Here is a 19,107-nt window from a genome sequence, read left to right on the forward strand (position 1 = left end):
CCACCACGTGTAACTATAACAAGCAAAGGGCTTATTCTCATCCCACCACACACAGCGCTTAGAACTCTTGGGAGACCCTGAGGTATGCTGAAAGTAAGGTAGCGTAAACATCCTCTGTGTCTGTTTATGCAGGAGCGACCTCTGGTTTTGAGCAGAGGTCCCTAATAAGATATGCACACAATTAAAGCAGATGCTTATCATCTACGCTGTATTTATTTGCTTGTTTTGGCTTTTTGAGAAAAGGCTCCTCTTTGCCCCGGCTGATCCCGAACTCTTGAGGTGACTGCAGTCTTCCTGTCTCAACCTCTTGAATGCTCAGGTGCACAGATGGGCGCAACCACACCCAGTGTATCATTCTTCCATTTAGCAGGTATCCATCGACTGACTACTATGATCTACACTTTTATGCTGCTATGCTAAGACGCTGGGGCTGGTTTCTGAATAATTCAGGATGCAGCCTATCTGCACAGCTAACAACATCTAAATGACAAATAATAAGTAATAACAATGCTTTGTTTTATTCAAGAAGCACGTAATTTTTGCTTTCTCTCCCCTACTGTTTTTATTTCTATGTCCTAGAAATGAAGACTTGCCCTTAATTGTTTTTTAAACATAACTTTGTGGTGGTGGTGGTAGGGGAGCATTCTGTCTTGTCATCATTATTCTCCCAAAAGAAACTGATCATTAAAACAATCTATTTTGCACCATCTAGGAAGAAAGTCAATACTTTTTCTAACAAGAGTGAATTCCAGCCAGGCCTGGTGGCACACATTTGTGACCCCAGCGCGTGGGAGGCGAAGGTAGGGAGATCAAGGGGTCGAAGCTGTCTTCTGCTATTGGATACTAGAAGCCAGCCTGGACTGCAAGAGACCTTTGTGTTTAAAAAATAAACAAACAAACAAACAAAAAGTGCTCGCTTGGGCAGCACTATACTAAAATTGGAACGATACAGAGAAGATTAGCATGGCCCCTGAGCAAGGATGACATGCAAATTCGTGAAGCGTTCCATATTTAAAAACAAACAAACAAACAAAAAACCCACTTCAATAAACAAATAATCTAGGCTTGTTCAATCCCCATAAACTGCAAAATAATAGCAACAATAATAACAGTAACAACAATAATAGTGAATCTTAAAGAAGAAAGAAAAGAAGGAATGAAGGAGAAACCCTGTCTCGAAAAAAAAAAGAGGAAGGAGGAAAGAAAAGGAAACAGAGGGAGAAATGATGCATTTACTTCTCCCAAGTTAATTGGTCCCTTAAGAAAATAGGACAGCGATAATAATCTCATCATCATGGAGACGGTATCAGTATAAAAGGAATCTCTGTAAAGCACGGCAAAGAGCGAGCTCTTCCTCCTTGGCTTTGGGTACAGAAAGCCACAGATTGCTTTTCAAGGTTTTCTAGAAGCATCCTTCACCTTTCCAGTCTTACTCAGCAGCACAGGCCTTCGCCCATTCTTCAGATAGTTCCCAGGCAGGTTGGGAAACTCAGCCCAGACGTGGGATGGGGTAATGAGGGCTGACTCCTGGGGGGGGGACCATTGAACTGCAGAGAGGCCTGCAAAACAGAACAAGTCAGAAAACGCTGGAGAGCATTCCTGCCATATCTAGCATGCTTTCTTTGGGCCAGGGCTTGTCTGCGGAGTGGTCACAGACCTTTGACTGTTTGCTAGAATTTTAGCAGATTGGGTCCTAGCAGGTTCTGCCTGCTCTTTGTTGTTTCCTAAGAGGTGTGGGGGCTTGGATCTTTACTCTGCCATATTGCTCAGACTGTGTGTGTGTGTGTGTGTGTGTGTGTGTGTGTGTGTGTGTGTGTGTGTGTGTGTGTGCATGTGTGTCCCCACTTCAAGTGTCATTCTTCAGGGTCTGCCTATCTTGTTTTGCTTGTTTTTAAGCATCTTTTATTATTTTTAACTATGTGTCTGTATCAGGGTATGTGCTCACGAGTGCAGTGCCCACAGAGGCCAGAGGCCTTAAGGATCCCCTGGATCTGGAATTACAGGTGTTTGTGGGAGTTGAACTCTGGTCCTCTGTTAGAGCAGTATGTGCTTTTTTTTTTTTTTTTTCGTTTTTCGAGACAGGGTTTCTCTGTGTAGCTTTGCGCCTTGGAACTCACTTGGTAGCTCAGGCTGGCCTTGAACTCACAGAGATCCTCTCTGCCTCCCGAGTGCTGGGATTAAAGGCGTGCGCCACCACCGCCCGGCGGCAGTGTGTGCTCTTAAGCATTGGGCCATCACCTCTCAAGCCTGCATCCTGTATTTTTTGTTTGTTTGTTTGTTTGTTTGTTTTGAGACAAGGTCTCTCACTAGCCTAGAGCTCACCAAGTAGGCTGGGCTGGCTGGCCCATTGAGCCCCAGGAATCTGCCGGTCTCTCTTTCCCTAGTCCTGGAATTATAAAAGTGTGTCACTACCCCCTGGCTTCTGTGGGTTCTAGGGACCAAACTCAGGTCTTCGTGCTTGCAGCACAAACACTTTATCCCCTTTGCTATCTCAGGCTCCTCAACAAGGTTTTAAAGGTTAAATTGTCCCGGATCCTTCCTCCTCTCAAAATGGGACAAATGAGTGTGTGTGTGCATTTGTTCTGAGGATGAACAGAGAAAATGAAAGAATAAATGTGTCTGGCTCTTTGTGAACATGTGATTAAAAACAATATCAGTTAGAGGGCTGAGGGTGAAACTCGGTTGATAGCGTGCTTGTAAAAGCCCTGGATACTGTCTGCACTCCCATATAAATCAGGCGTGGCACTGTATCCTATAATCCCAGCCCTCAAGAATTATGAGGCAGGAGGATCAGGAGCTCAAGGATATAACTAACTATATAGCAACTTGGAGGAGGGCCTGGAGGACACAAGACTGTCTCAAAAAAGAAAGAAAAAAAGTATACATGTCAGTAGTTGTTACTACGTGTGACTTGAAATCCTTACTGTTACTTCCTGGAAAATTATATTATCTCTCTGCAGTGAGCTTGAACTTCTTGTATTGAAAGGGGAAGGTAGTGTCATCCCTTCCTCAGGGGCAGCCTCTGGACCTCAAGTATCTGGATGCCTAGTTCATCTTTGACCAGAGTCTAGATCCAAAGGTATGTTGAACAAAGACGGGATTTCTAAAGCTAGACCTGAACTAAAAGAATGAGAGAACACAAATGAAATTCTCATGAGAATAAAGGATGGACATGAAGGATTGGTCCTCTCCAGAGGCCCCTACCAGATAAATCGAAAAGAAATGCAGACAGAAAGCCAAAATAAAGCTGCAGGTGCTCTCCCACGAGAACACCTAAGTAGACCACCTGGAAAAGTCATGAAAATAACCCGCAAGGGGAAGCAGATTCCTTTTGGACCGCTCACAGACTCACGTTGGTTAACTTCTCAGAAGCAAGCGCTGAAGTGGTCCAGCTGGGATCAGTACCTGCAACTCTTAAACCTGGAATTCAGTACTCAGTGACGCGTTCCACCCCTCCATGTGCTGGCAAGATGTTTTCCATTCCCTCGACTTTCTCCCACTTATTTCTTCGCGAGCTTAATGACCTACTCACTGAATACTGAAGAGATGTTGGATAAAGAACCCTTGTGGAGACAGATGACTAGCTTGGCTAACGGCTAACCCAGTTTCGAAATGAAAAGCTTACGTCCCTGTTACTCAAAACTGTAAAAGATATATCCATGGACTGTCTGCTTAGGCAGGAAAGTTCACACTGTGTTTTCCAGGTATTGCTCTTAACATGTGCTTCATATCAAATACGAGAAAGGTCAAAGGAAATCTTAAAGAAAAAAAAAAATCCTGGCAGGATCCTCTATGATCTATTCTGCCCTAAATCTAGGAGTCACTGTGAAAAATGAGCTCAACATTCTAGACTCTTGGGATGGCCAGATCATGAGCCAGTTTTGCAGAAGCATTTTTTAATGCAAGCCAAGGCATATCAGAAATATTTTAGATCCACAGACCATCAAGTACTGTACAGTTAGACTAGTACAGGGGGAAACAGCAAATATTTAGTTCCATTTATCACAGGAAGGAAAAAAACACACCCATTTGTTGACAATTGCATTTGGCAAGCCAGACCCTATGGCTAAACTCTGAATGGAAGATTGAATATCAGGCTTTTCTTTTCTAAAAGAAAACCAAGCATGATAAATTACAGCACAGAGCAAACAGGAGAATCACATTGGCTTTTACCCTGACACAGCTCTCCTGTCAGGAAGCAGAAAAATTTTCACCTATGATAGCTTCATGTAAAACTCAGACCCATACTCTTACACACACACACACACACACACACACACACACACACACACACACACACGCACTCACGCACACACGCACTTCATTAACTTTTTGGAAGAAAGCTCATGGAGAAAAACACTAAGGAGTACAGTATTGTTTGCAATGAGAGATATTTAAAATATTTCTCTTCTCCCAGGCTGAGAAGTGGACGCGTGTTTCTGGTTCCACCCAGAAGTGAGACTCATTCCCTGTAGTACACTTTTGCAGCACAGTGACGCAAAGCCATCACACTTAGCTTCTAGCCCACACCAGTGGATGCACACTAGTCAAGCTGTGTTATTTCCTTTCGGCAGAAGTTGGCCAAAGCCAGACGGGGTGCCTCAAACTACACCAATGCCTTAAACCCACTACTCCTTTTAGACGGAACCCTGGCATGGTGGTCCATCCTTGCTGAAGCCAGAGTCAAATCAGTTAGAAAGAAATGTGCCTTAGAAATCTTAGGAAATCTTGCTGCAGTTTTTTTTTTTTTTATACATACAAATAGCTTACTGAATTCTATCTGAACTTGTGCAAAGAGTTTTGCAGGGTTGTGTTGTTGTTTGTTTGTTTGTTTGTTTGTTTGTTTTCAGACACATAGTATGCCGTGGTCATAGAAAACAATATGGAAGATGCACTGGCCGGATGTGTTATTGTGTGTACTAGTAGACTAAGGCCTAACAGGTCTTGGTTTTTGCTTTTTTTTTTTTTTTTTTTGTAAAGAAGAATACTTAGAAGGAGGAGGAGGAGGAGGAGGAAGAGGAGGAGGAGGAGGAAACAAAAACGAGAGTTGCAGTGTCAAAGGCAAATAGCAGTTCAGACCACAGCCCTACCTCAAAGGTGGGGAGTCTCTCCCATCATTTATGGAGACTTTGGCTACTCCAATTAACCCCATCCTGTAACACTCATTGCCATAAATTCAGAAGGCTTGGTGCACCAGAAGAAACAAGAACGCACGTGCTACACCCCATCTTGGCGCCATTGGTACAATGGCGTCCTTCGATCCCCAGAGCCCGAGTTGAATGGGATTTTCGTTCTTATTTTGTTCATCTCTACTTGGCTTTTGAGCTGGGATCACTCACTATAGCCTTGAGTGGCTTTGAGCTAGTAATCCTCCTGTCTCAGCCTCTCAAGTGCTGAGATTACAAGTGTTGCACCGCTGTGCCTGGCTCTGATTCTCCTTTTAATGATGTAGGGAGTAATCATTCATTCATTGAACAAATGCTTGAGGATATCTACTGTGTTCCAAGTACCTCTTTTAAGTATGCAATGTTTATAAGAGACCACAAAGAAAACAAATGTGAAAGTTGTTATTTCAGGAGATAATCACTACCATGGGTTAAAGATAAGCAGGACAAGGAAAGGAAGTTCCCATTCCAATAGGGGACTGAGAAAAGATGGACTGAAAGGTGACATTTGAGCACATACCTGGAGATGAGTGTTGTGTGCATATCTGAGTGAGAAAGTTCTAGGCTCGGGACTTAGCACATGCAATGCCTGTGAAGAAGTCTTTTTACTTTCACTGCCTTATTTACATAGAGTTTATTCGATAAACAGCAAAGTTGATTCTTGCTTTTTTTTTTTTTTAATTTTAAGCAGTATCTCACATTGGAGCTCAAGCTAGCCTAGAACTCACTTTACACCCATGATGGCCTCAGAACTCTCATTCCAGACCCCCTGACTTAGCCTCCTGAGCGTACTGGAACGAAATGTAGACATCAGCCACCATGCCTGGCTTTTAACAGCAAGGTTCTTTGATCTAAAGTTCCTACCCCCCTCACATCCCCCAGCCTCCCTGTCATCACAATCCTGTATTTCTCAACTTTCCTACTGCTTCGAACAGCTCCTCAGTTGCGGTGACCTCCAACCATAACATTATTTTCAGTGCTACTTCCTAACTGCAATTTTGCTACAATCATGAATCACAATGTAAATATCAATGTTTCCGGATCGTCTTAGGTGACCCCTGTGAAAGGGTCATTTGACCCCCAGAGGGGTCACAACCTGCAGGTTGAGAACCACTGCTGTAGACATGCCTGATGGTCTGAACGTGGAACATAGAAACACCGTCAAATCACCGAAATTTACAATTTCACCCCACCCTTAATCCTAACTCTTGGTTTTCCCATCCTTCCCAGTGAGGAGAGTAAGGCTGAGATTAAGTCCCATCCCTTGGTGTGTGTACATAGTTAAGGGTAGGGTAGTCTTAATTTTAACCTGGTGCATACAATTCTAAAACCCGTGGTCCAGTTGTTTGTATTTTTACCCACCATGCTCTAAGACGAACGCACGGAGCTTGTCCTACCCACTGAACTGCATTGCCAGTACCACAAACCTCCCACCTGCCAGTGTCTCCAGTGGGAAGTCACTTCACTCCTTTCAGAGTCTTTCCCTCCATCTATTGATCAGGAAGATTCAACTAAATCATCCGTCAGGTACTTTCTAGACACATACGCTGCGGTTCTCTGAGAACATTAACTTTAGCGACTTTAATGCACTTGGAGTCCCACCAAATCAATGCTGTGGTCGATAAACACACATTGATTGCCATCTCTCCGCGTCGGGCACAGTCTACAAACACCGTGCCACAAGGAAATTTTACTTAAGAATTTAATCAAGTGCTTGGAAGTCGAATCACAGAGGTTTGTTCGGTTTAGACACCTTGGTCTCCTGTCGACTCTCAAGCGGAAACACAAATGCCTGCGTGTCTGGGCAGGAAATTTGAGGCAGTGGAATGGAGTGGATGTATATATTTGGCTTGGTGCCAAGCACACATTTTAAATATCTTGAAACCCCTCTTCCAGTCTCTGCTGTGGTTGAAGCTTACAAATGCAGATATGAGATATGAGATCATTGATTCCGGCGATATTGTTGAAAATGGTCTGTAAGAACCTAAGATTTCTTAGAGAATCAAAAATAACCGGGCATCAGCCTACCACAGCCTATTTGTGCCATCCCATTTATGCTTCAGTCAATGCCAGGGAATAAATTCATGAGAGTGAGGATTGTTCCTCTCTGTCCACACTGGTCCAAGCACTAAATGTCCCACCAGTTATCCACAGACATGGATTACTTGAACAACTGACTTAAGTTGAGTATGTACCTGAGTCTTGAGAAACTAAAGTCAGTTCTCAGATGACAGCTTGAAATATATAGCACAGACTTGGACTCTGGGGAACTGGCATATAGTTCAGAGGCAGAGCACAGTTCAATATTCAGCACTGGAAACAAAACCAAACAATAGTACTATGAGGCTGAACAGATCATAATAAGGAAAATACTAAAATCGTAATAAAGACATGGACTCTAGCTCTCAATTGATTGACAGACACTGTTACATTTATCTCTAGTCCCATTTCCTTAACCATAAAGTAAGAAAGAAGTGAAGAAAGTCCCATTCTGTCTCCCTAAGTCTAATCCTAAAACTCTGTTTGTTGGTGTCCAACACAGACACATTTGATTTGGTCTGGGGGTGGAACTCGGGAGTAGAGCTCTTGCCTGGCTTGTGGGAAGGCCTGTATTGGATCCTCAGCACTGCCCTTCCACCCCAACTTTTTTTTCTTAACAGAAATCCAAGTTGTATGTCTTGACTTTAATTAATCCAGAGTTGAAAGAAGGACTGGGTGGTAAACTGCTTTACCAACTTACATTCACAGGGGCCAAGTTGGAAAATATTGAAACCAGTAAGAATGCCAATGAAATAAAACCACAGAAGGAGGAAGATTTGTCTAGTTGCTTGGTATCACAATCTCTTCAAGGGTCAAGAATAGTCATGTGTCTCACAATGTGTGGGCATAATAAGTGTTAGGCAACCCAGTGGAGATAAATCACTAATCCACACAGATCAAAGCCATTAAGCCCTATTGCTGACCCTACACTAATCACCCGACCAGACTCCTGCTGTCCCTATCCAAACACCTCTCTGTTCCAGCGGAGGTTGGTAATGACAAACGCACAGACATGTTTGTTGTAGTGACACAGTGTGGGCACAGACACATCCTGCTGCTGTGTGTGACAGGAAGTCTTAACTGCCCGAGTCAGAGGCATGGGAAACTCAGCTGGGAGTGAAGTCCCAGTGCAAAGTGCCAAAGTGTTGTGACCCAGTGGCCCTGAGCTAGGGTGAGTGTTCCCCCAACGTAACTAGAGCTGGGCACAAGAAGAGAGTCCTCATGTGTTCCCAGACCTGCCACACTAAGTTGAGCTCACAACAGCCTGCTTCCTCCAGCAGCCAAAGACTGGGGGACCGCTTTGACCCTGAGTGACCATCCACCTGGTCTCTAACTCCCAAAGGTCAGACTACCTGGGATTCCCATCTTTTGTTTCCTGTCATTCACGGTTCTGACAAATCCTTCTAACTGCCCTTCACACCCATTCTATCCCTTCTGTCTTCACGATGGCCCTCTGGTCCACCATCTCCTCAGGTCTTCTCTGGGGTTACAAAGAAGTCGTCATCAGCCCATCTCCTTATTTTCCACCTCTGCTCTGTCACCCAGACTGACAAGGATCCAGAATTCCCACAGCATGCAGCACACACCTATATTTAAAACCTTTTTTCCATTGGATCTAGTTTCCAATCCTTTTTCCCATGCGTCCTCCGTTCCCATATGGTTTTTCTCCCAACTGTTGCCCAAACACGCCTGGTTCACTGTGACTCTCACACCTTTGTTTGTGCCGTCCCACCCACCTTAGGCACAGACTGCCTCCTCACGCTTCCAGCTGTTGCCGGTAGTTTGAAAACTTGCTCAGTTCTACTTCTTCCTTGAACTCTGGGTCAGCAACTTCTCCCACTTTGTTACTTCCGCCTTCCAACACTGACAAAACTTAAAAGCTGTGCAACATACTTCCCACTTAGAGGATCTTAAAAAGGTCCGTCTCTGTACCATGGGTGTCTATGGCCTGCCCCTTAGTCAGAACATAATGAACTAGGTCAATGAATTGTCTATGCACCTTTATAGAAAGCAAAGATACTGTATCCTGAATGTATTTATTGAATGCAATAATCTCATTAAAAGTAGTTAATGGAAGAAGACCCTTTGTCTTCCTGGACATAAAGAACTGGACTCACAATTAGCAATTTTGTTTTGTTTTTGAGATAGGGCCTAATGAGGCCCAAGTTGGACTGTAGGAAAGCGTGACCTTAGCATCCGACCTGCCTGCCTCTGCCTCCCGTGTGCTGGAATCACAGGTATGCACTACCGCACCTGGTTTATGGGATCCTGGAGATTGAACACAGCGCTTCACGAATGCTAGGCATGCACCCACAGCGCTTCACGAATGCTAGGCATGCACCCTACCAAGTGAGCTACAGCCTTAAAATTAGTATTTTGAAGGCAGAGTTATATGACACCAGTCAGTATACCTTCCTGAGAGCTGTGCCCAACTCCTCAGCTGTCCACTTCACAGCTCTGGGTCATGCACCTTGAAGTGGAAGAGAACTTCTCTAGCTAATAGAGAAGCATTTGGAGAATCTCTGTCATAGATTAAGGAGAAATAATGATTTTAACACAAACTGCTTAACTGATTTATGGAAAGTTATGTGAAAATTATTATGAATAAGTCATGAATAAATTTGAGACAAATTCAAACAATCTTACCTAGCTTTTTTCTTGTCAACATCATGAGTGATTTATAATCTCTCTCTCTCTCTCTCTCTCTCTCTCTCTCTCTCTCTCTCTCTCACACACACACACACACACACACACACACACACACACACACACATCGTTTTGGACCAATGTTCTTCAAATGAAGATAAAGAAGAGTGGAGAAAAATGACCATAATGGCCTCCTTCCCAGCCTTCTCTTCACCGCTGAACTTTCTGTTGACTTGAGGCATTTTACAGAATTGACCTTTTGTCTCTCCCATCAGCAGATCTATTAATGATTTATTTCCAGGTTTGCTTCCTAGAGTCTTTTGAAGAATTTTAGACACTGACATCTCCTGAAATATTATATCCTGATGTTCTTCATCTTCTAATATATAAATACCAAAGTGATACATGCAGGTTTCCAAACTATAGTATTAAACATCAGAAAATTTACCCTGCCTGAACTACAGGGCCAGTTCAAGGTTTAGCAAGAATCTGTCCTAAAAGAAAATGTGTACTTTAGAAAGAGGGTGTGTGGTCTAGTTCAGCGGTGTAGTATATGCTTACCCTGTGTGTAGAGTCCTGAGTTCAGTCCCCACAGTTCCCAGTACCCACCCACCCACCCCCCAAATAGAAGAAAGAGAGAGGGGATAGGAAAGGGAGAGTCTGGAATGTAGCTCAGCTGGTGGAGTGTCTGCCTAGCATGCTTGCATGCTTGGTTTGATCCCCAGCACCGCATCCGCAATGGCAGCACTTAAGAAGAGGATCAGGAGTTCGAGGTCAGCCTGAGCTACATAAAGACTAATTAACAAGCTGACTAAATAAACAAATGGCAGCCGTGATGAAATAGATTAGCTAGATGTTGATAACTGTTTAAACTGGATGGTAGGTAAATACAGGTTTAGAAAACTAATGCAGGGGTATGTTTGAAATTTTCTGTAGTAGCACATTTAAGAGTTCCATACTGTCATTATAGTTCCCTCTAGCCACCCTCTGTCACATCCTCAGAGTGGAAATCCTGTAGAGAAATCTCCTTAACTATTTATCCAAAAGGACCTATTGCACTGGGCATGTCTGGTTTTGACCTGACTCCAGAGCCAGGTCTCCTACGAAGACGCAGCAGGATCCACAATAATGAATTCTCTCACTTCTCTGCAGAACCTACTGCTATAGGATTTAGTTATGGCTTACGGCCAATTAGCTGTGACAGTGGGCATAATGATTCATGGATTCATACTTGAGCAGCACTGTATAGGAATTATGAAGAATGGCCTGTTATACTCACCCGCCAACACAGAGAACAAGGGATTCTTGATGGCTCTGACGTGAGCAGGAAATGCTCCCAAATAAAAGAATTTTGAAAGCAAATAGTGATGCAGAATCATTCATAAGCAAATGAGCTCCAAAGGTCACAAGGCTGTACAGTGTAGAAAGACAGTTTGCATATGGTAATTTTCCATATTGGTATAGTTCTGTTGTTATTTGTTTTTTTATTGTTTGACTTTTGTTTCTCCTGAAAGGGTTTCTCTGTGTAGCCCTGACTGTCCTGGAACTCACTCTGTAGACCAGGCTGGTCTAAACAGATACAACTGCCTCTGCCTCCTGAGTGCTGGGAGCAAAGGTGTGCACCACTACCGCCCGGCTTATAGTTTTTAAAGTACTGAGAAATTTTTGCAATTAGAAAATGTAAAAAGTGGTAAAAATCATAGACTATCCTTTACGGTTGTTAAGTTTATATGTACATCAGAACATGTTAATTACTCACAGATGGATAGAATACTGGTATTCCTAGTTGGGAGCTATCCTTCAAAATCAGTACCTAATTTCAGGGACAATTTGACACTTGCCTGAGAGTTCTTAAGGACTAGTTCATATTGCAGAGAAGCTATCTTCTAGGGCAGTGACCTCAGTAAAGAGAGTTAACTCCATTTACTGGGAACTATGGGAGGGATGAGGGCCTATCAACCTGGAAATGTTAGGCTCCCATGAGATAGAATAACCATTTTCAAATATTTGAGGTATTTGCTACATAGAAAAGAGAGAAGTAGGGAGTGCTGTATAACTCAAGACTCTGGCATGGGTAGTATGTACCTGTCATCCCAGCACTTTAAAAAGGTGGAGGCAGGAGTTCAAGGCCGGCCTGAGCAACGTAGCAAGACCCTGTCACAGACTGGAACCAGTGACCAAAGGTTCGAAGATCCAGATCTCAGTACGTTCTGTAAAGAGCTTTCTAATTGAATAGGAAACATCTCACAAGGAGCTGTTTGATTTATATATATGAAGGATGTTTAATGGTGATTCTCAAAATGTGGGCATGGGAAGGTTCTAGTCTGTGCTTTTCTTCCTCCCTCCCTCCCTCCCTCCCTCCCTCCCTCCCTCCCTCCCTCTCTCTCTCTCTCTCTCTCTCTCTCTCTCTCTCAATTGTTTTCCCCAAACCCCCAGGGTAGAAGCTTGATCCATAAGTCTCACACAGATTTTAATCAAGAACTGGACCTCAGAGCTACCCCCCCCCACCCAATCTGTTTAAATTTTAATGACATTTTCACATCTAAGATCATGTTTCATGCAGGTTTTATGAAAACCTGTGTTACAATTGCCAGGAATTTCTATTCGTTTATTTAGAATATTTACATATCAAACAGTTTTCATGCCTGCCAGATTTATTTACAGATATAGAATGATAATCTTTCTCAGATTTTTTTTTTTTGGTTTTTCGAGACAGGGTTTCTCTGTGTAGCTTTGCGCCTTTTCCTGGAACTCACTTGGTAGCCCAGGCTGGCCTCGAACTCACAGAGATCCACCTGGCTCTGCCTCCCGAGTGCTGGGATTAAAGGCATGCGCCACCACCGCCCGGCTCTTTCTCAGATTTTTAAAAACTGTAAAAAGATCACATAACAGCTGGCTGGTGGTGCACACTTTTAATCCCAGCACTCAGGAGGCAAAGGCAGGCGGATCTCTATGAGTTCAAAGCCAGCCTGGGCTACAGAGTGAGTTCCAGGAGAGGCGCAAAGCTACATAGAGAAACCATGTCTCGAAAAACAAAGAAAAAAAAAACCCAAACAAACAAATTAAAAAAAAAAAAAACACCTAACATGAGATTTAAGTGTACAGTGTACAATAATATAGCAATATTAACTATGGATATAGTGTGGTACAGAAGTTCTCTACAACCTAGGCATCTTGAATGACTGAAGCTTTGCATCCTTCATTTCCCAATCTCCTTTCCCAGCCCTAGAAACCAGCATTCTAAGCCCCCCACCCCTGTCCCTCTTCTGTGTGTTTGACTATTAATATGTTCACGTTGTAGCAGCCGGATTATGAACAGTTTACACTTCTGAATCTTGTTTCACTTAGCCCAAGGTCCTCAGGGCCCATTCATGTTGTCACATGTGACGGGATTTCCTTCTTTTCAAAGGCCAAATAATATTCCATTGTAAGTCTGCACTGCGGGTACTTTATCCATTCATCCATTCATAGATATTAGACTTGCTCCGTCATCTTGACTGTTGTGAATAATGTTGCAACGAAGAATATCAGAGCACAAAGACCTCCACACCCTGATTTCCATATGTCCTTTCCTGTGACTCCTTAAGAGAAGGAACGTGTCCTACGGTATAAATTAACACATCACTTCCTTCGTCACAGAAGTCTTCTTTCTTAAAATTTTTATTAATTACGATGACGCATGTGTGAGTGTGTGTGCACATGCCACGGCACATGTTTAGAGATCAGAGGACAGCTTCCAGGAATCAGCTCTCTTTTTACACTGTGGGTTCAGGTTTGGGCAGCCAGGGCTTTTACCCATAGAGCCATCTTGCCAACCCAAGGAAGTCTTACAGAAAAATTCAGAAAAATAAGCCAGTATCCTTAGTGACACAGCTGAGAATTTTATTACCATAAAGGAAATAATTTACCCACTGAGTGTTTCATGAGGCTAGAGACTTTTCACAGTCATTAGATTAGATGATCACACTACAAAATACATAGAAGTGGAATGTCCATTTTGCCATTAAGATACATTTCACTAACTAAAGACATATTTGAGATCTACATATCATAATAGTATGAAGTTGCTTCCCCAAATGTATCAGTGCTACTCTTTGGAAAGTATTATAAGCAACCTAGTGTAGACGCAGGAGGATAACTACAAGGGTGAAGCTAGCCTGGGCTACATAGTGAGCTTCTGTCTCTAGAAATGAGAATTTGAAAAACTTAGGACTATATTAATTGAATCTGTTTTAGAGTCTCTAAGTTAAATAGCAAGTATTACATATGTGTATATAAATCACCGATAAAGATTCTACTGCAACTATGTTATAGTTACTTTTTTGTTACTATAAGAATGTATCTGGGGTTGGGGATTTAGCTCAGTGGTAGAGCACTTGCCTAGCAAGGGCAAAGCCATGGGTTCGATCCTCAGCTCCCACCCCCCCCAAAAAAAGAATGTATCTGACAAAAGCTGTTTCGGTGGAGACGGGTTATTTAGTCTGGAGGTTTGAGGGTACAGTCAGTCCATCACGGTGGGAAAGTCGCAGCAGCAGGCTCGAGGCAGCTGGTCACGTTGTACCCAGTCAAGAAGTGGAGACAAAGAATGCCTTTGCTCAGCTCACTTTTGCGTTTTTAGAAGTCCAGGATCCCACCTGGGAATGGTGCCACCCACATTGAAGTCTTCTCATTTCAATGAAGCTCATGGAGATATTCCCTCACAGGCACGCTCAGAGATTCCTTTCCCGGGTGATACTGGAGTCAACAAGTTAACATCTGAGCCTAGACTTCACAAATTATGAGAGAAGAATTCTTTCATCTTACTTTTGTTTACTATTTATTATTTTAAAAGACAGTGTCTTACTGTGTACTCCTGGCCAGCCTGGAACCCACTATGTAGACCAGGCTGGCCTTCAACTCCCAGAGATCCTCCTACCTCTGCTCCTAAATGCTTCATTTAAAGGCATGTGCCACCATGCCAGGCTAGAAGAATTCCTTTTGAAGTTCTCCTCATTAATATGCATTTTTCACAGGCAGTATTTACTAAAATTACAATTTGTGTTATGAACAGCTCTACAACAGCTGTTAAGCCATCATTATGGTCCTCTGCAACAGTTGTGTAGTCTGTACATTGTACATAATACTGACAGAGAGAGAGGGGGGAAATTAAACTCCAGTCCCCAATTGCTTTTCCAGCTATCAGCTTGATGGCAAAACTACTCTAGGCCTAGGGTGACCAGCATTCCTAGTTTGCATAGGACTAAAGGGGTTCTCATATATAGTACTTCATAAGCACTTCATAAGGAACCAGTGACATGTTAACTTGTTGACTCCAGTATCACCCGGGAAAGGAATCTCTGAGCGTGCCTGTGAGGGAATATCTCCATGAGCTTCATTGAAATGAGAAGACTTCAATGTGGGTGGCACCATTCCCAGGTGGGATCCTGGACTTCTAAAAACGCAAAAGTGAGCTGAGCAAAGGCGTTCTTTGTCTCCGCTTCTTGACTGGGTACAACGTGACCCATAAGGCACAGAATGCTGTATATACAAGCCTTAACTCCGGAATCCCCACCACAGAACAGTATGCCTGGAACCAGTGACATGGTGACTGGATTTTCACATCAGTTTTTTTTCCCTTCTGTTTTCAAGGTGAAAGATCCGTGTAATCATGCCAACATCCTGACCAAGCCGGATCCAAGAACCTTTTGGACGAATGATGATTCAGGTATTATTAGATCCATGGACCCAGGTCCTGGGATGTGCTAGGTGCATTCTGTATTGGTTATTTGCAGGCTTGTGCCTAGCCTCGCACATAAATATAGTTCACTATCAATTTTATTCTCATAAACATCCTTTCATTATATTTCTCTACTTTGGTATCTGAGGTATATTGACCATCTGATATACCTTTGTGGTTTGCAAAGTATATTCCATTCTGGGGAACTGAGGAGTGGGTCTATTTCTTAGGGTCTTGGGGAGAACAGTAGAATTAACGTAGGCAAGTACATTACCTCAAATTTCTGAGCGGACATGATGGCTCACACTTCTAATCTCAGTACTCAGGAGGTTGAGTCAGGAAGATCAAGGCCAAGAACTCAAGGCCAGCCTGGGCTGTATAGAAAGGAAAAGGTATTCAAAGAACCTAAAATAAATCATACATTAAAAGCCTTATGGGATAACGACTGTGCTGTTCGATTCAATGGTCTGAAGCCCATCCGGATAAGACAAACACGGCTCTGTGAGATGAGACACTGTGCTTTAACTTATACAAGACCAACAGGGCACAGAACTCACAGGTAGAGCATGTTCCTAGCACATACAAGGCCTTGGGTTTGCTCCCAAGCACCACCAATAAAACTAAAACTGAGCAAAACGAGAGTCCTTGGATTTGGGCTGGGATTAAAGTTCCACATTAGCGGGCTTAACTAGCATGTGTCACTAGGTTCAAGGTGTAGGACTGAACAAAAGAAATCAGACAGAGGCTCACGTGTGCTCTGGAAGCAGAAAAGACTTTTTTTTTTGGTAAGTCGTAAGGCTGAAATGCACTGAGTAGACACTAGAAATGAAAGGGGGTGGGGCTGAAGCCCAAAGGAGCTAAAACACTGCGAGAATGGGGCTGTCACCTTCTCTAATTAAGTAGGGTCTAATGAAACAGAAAACCCATGCTGATCCTTAATATTTATGTTCTGCCTCACACATTTATGAAGTGTGTTCACGAAAATTTAATTCGGTGTCTGCAGCGGGCCTGTGAAATAGGAGGGGCCATCTAACCCTGGGTGGGTGGGTGGGGGCTGGAAAGGAGGTAACAGTCTAGAACCGTTGTCTGCCACCGTCCAAAACCCAGAACAGCCAAAGGCTGGGAGCGGACAGAGCCCAGTGCCAGCTGCTACACTCCGCTACCTGGGGAGAGACAGCTCTCCTGTGAGGAGCAGCAGGGCTGACTGTGTGCTTTCATCTATTCTTCATAAAACAGAGTCAAAGACTGTGTCCATCAACAGACACAAGGGACTTGGGGGCGGGGATGTGAAAACCTCTCTGAAGGGTTTCTTTTCTTTGAAAGACCAAGTTTGCAGTCTAAACTTACCAACTTTATCTGTCTCTTTTTCTGTTTTTGTGTTATGTATGTCTTTTGAAGATGAGAAAACATGAAAGTGCCGTGGCCTATTTATGCCATCATTTTAGTCCATTAGCCGAACAAAACCTGCAATAAACAAGCCATCTGTTGGCTAAGACTGCTAAGATCTGCAGCTTGTGTCGTGAAAGAACGAAGCAGAAGGAGGGCTTAGCATGAATGATTCTTGTTATGATGGAAGGAGAAGGGACTTAATCTGGGACAGGCACAAAGACCTTGGGTACTTTTAGGAGGCAGAGAAACTAAACAAGAACACTGCAGGCAAAGTATGTCTGAGGCAGGGGTATTGTGAGTTGGAGGCCAGCCTGAGGTGTACAGGGTAAAATTCTGTCTCAAAAATTAAATTTAGAGAGATAAAAATAGAAGTCTGAGCCGGATGATGGTGGTGCACGCTTTTAATCCCAGCAATCAGGAGGCAGAGGCAGGTGTATCTCTGTGAGTTCAAGGCCAGCCTGGTCTACAGAGCGAGATCTAGGGAAGGCACCAAAACTACACAGAGAAACCCTGTCTCGAAAAACCAAAAAAAAAAAAAAAAAAAAAAAAAGAAAAGAGAGAAAGAAAGAAAGAAAAAAAGAAAGAAAGAAATCTGTCATATCTACTCACTTTGAAAACTTTTATGTGATTTGGGAGGTATATTGGGGTCCCTCCTGTGGCACCTCCTCTTTCCTAACAACAACAGGAGCCATCCATGTCTAGCAGAATTTTCTTTCTGTGTAGTTATTCATGCAATTACAGAGACAAGAGCATTAAAATCTTCATGTATGGTGGTGGAATTGTCCAATGAATGTTTAATTTGGTCAGTTTTTGTCACACACACACACACACACACACACACACACACACACACAGGTTGTGTGTGTGTAGTGTTTATGTGTATGTGTGTCTACCTGCCTGTGTGTTTGGTTGCTTTCAGAGGTCAGAGGACGAACTGGGTATCATTCCTCAGACACTATCCAACTTTTTCTTGAGACAAGGTTTCTCTGTGGCCTAGAATTCAGGCTGAGTAACCAGCAAGTCCCAGGGATCCATCATCCATCAGCCTCGGAGTCCCCGACAGTGGGATCACAAGGGCATCAGCACCACACTTGGCTTTTTCTGCGTGAGTCCTGGGGATTGAGAGCATGTCCTCATCACCAGCCGACCTATCTCCCCTGACTCTTTACCACATACATTTTTAAGTTTTGTTGTTAGGCATGTGTATTTTTATGATTGTTGTGATTTATTATTTATTTATTTTGAGAGAGAGAATGAAAGCCTCATTCTGTAGCCCAGGCTGGTCTTGAACTCCCTAGCTTCCAGTTGGTAGAAATCCCCCTGCCGCCGGGTGGTGGTGGTGGTACACGCCTTCAATCACAGCACTTGGGAGGCAGAGGCAGGCAGATCTCTGTGAGTTTGAGGTCTATAGAATGAGCTCCAGGACAAGCTCCAAAGCGACACAGAGAAACCCTATCTCTGTGGCTTAAAAGGGCTTATTGGGAAATGTTGTCATTTATACTATTTTCTACAGAGAAAATATTTACTGTTTAAAATAAATTAATTAATTAAAAAAAAAAAGAAATCTCCCTGCCTCAGCTTCCAGGATGCTGAGATTACAGATATGAGGTAATCATGCATGGCTTTTATTTCTTTCTATTTTCTTTACTTTCTCTGTCTCTGTCTCTATCTCTCTCTTGTTGTGAGATGTCTTTCTGTACACTGTGAATATGTATTGCTCTGATTGGTTGATAAATAAAGCTGTTATTGTTGATAAACAAATGTCTTACCAATATCGAGGCAGAATAAGGTTAGGCGGTACATTCAAACTAAAGAGACCCCCCCCAAAAAAAAGGGGGAGGGGGAGAGGCTGCAAACCTCCAGGAGGAAAAGCAAGATGTGATAATACCAGTAAGCCACAAAGCCACATGACATAAAATAATAGGAATGGGTTGAATTAAGTTCTAAGAGCTAGTTAATAATGTGCCAGAGCCATAGGCCATACAGTTTGTAATTAATATTAAGCCTCTAAGTGATTATTTTATAAACAGCTGCGAGACCACCGCGTGGGTGGGGCCGGAGAAACTTACGACTACTCTGTGTGTGTGTGTGTGTGTGTGTGCGTGTGCGTGTGCGTGTGCGTGTGCGTGTGTGTGTGTGTGTGTGTGAGAG

At 43.2% G+C, this 19,107-nt stretch overlaps 1 protein-coding gene and 1 non-coding gene across 2 annotated transcripts in view; both read left to right on the plus strand.

Annotated features, from left to right (window-relative positions):
• Positions 1-19,107, plus strand: part of Sgk1 (serum/glucocorticoid regulated kinase 1) — a 129,103-nt gene that overhangs the window by 79,177 nt on the left and 30,819 nt on the right. Inside the window, exon 3 of the mRNA XM_052751165.1 lies at positions 15,480-15,555. Coding sequence (XP_052607125.1) covers positions 15,480-15,555 — 76 coding nt within the window. The remainder of the gene's footprint in view (positions 1-15,479; positions 15,556-19,107) is intronic.
• On the plus strand, positions 911-1,015 carry LOC128118801 (U6 spliceosomal RNA). Its single transcript, XR_008221328.1, has one exon. It is a non-coding gene; the product is annotated as a U6 spliceosomal RNA (small nuclear RNA).

Source organism: Peromyscus californicus, unplaced genomic scaffold (genome assembly GCF_007827085.1).
Source record: "Peromyscus californicus insignis strain IS unplaced genomic scaffold, ASM782708v3 Scaffold_22__1_contigs__length_63687245, whole genome shotgun sequence".
NCBI classification, from domain to species: Eukaryota; Metazoa; Chordata; class Mammalia; order Rodentia; family Cricetidae; genus Peromyscus; species Peromyscus californicus.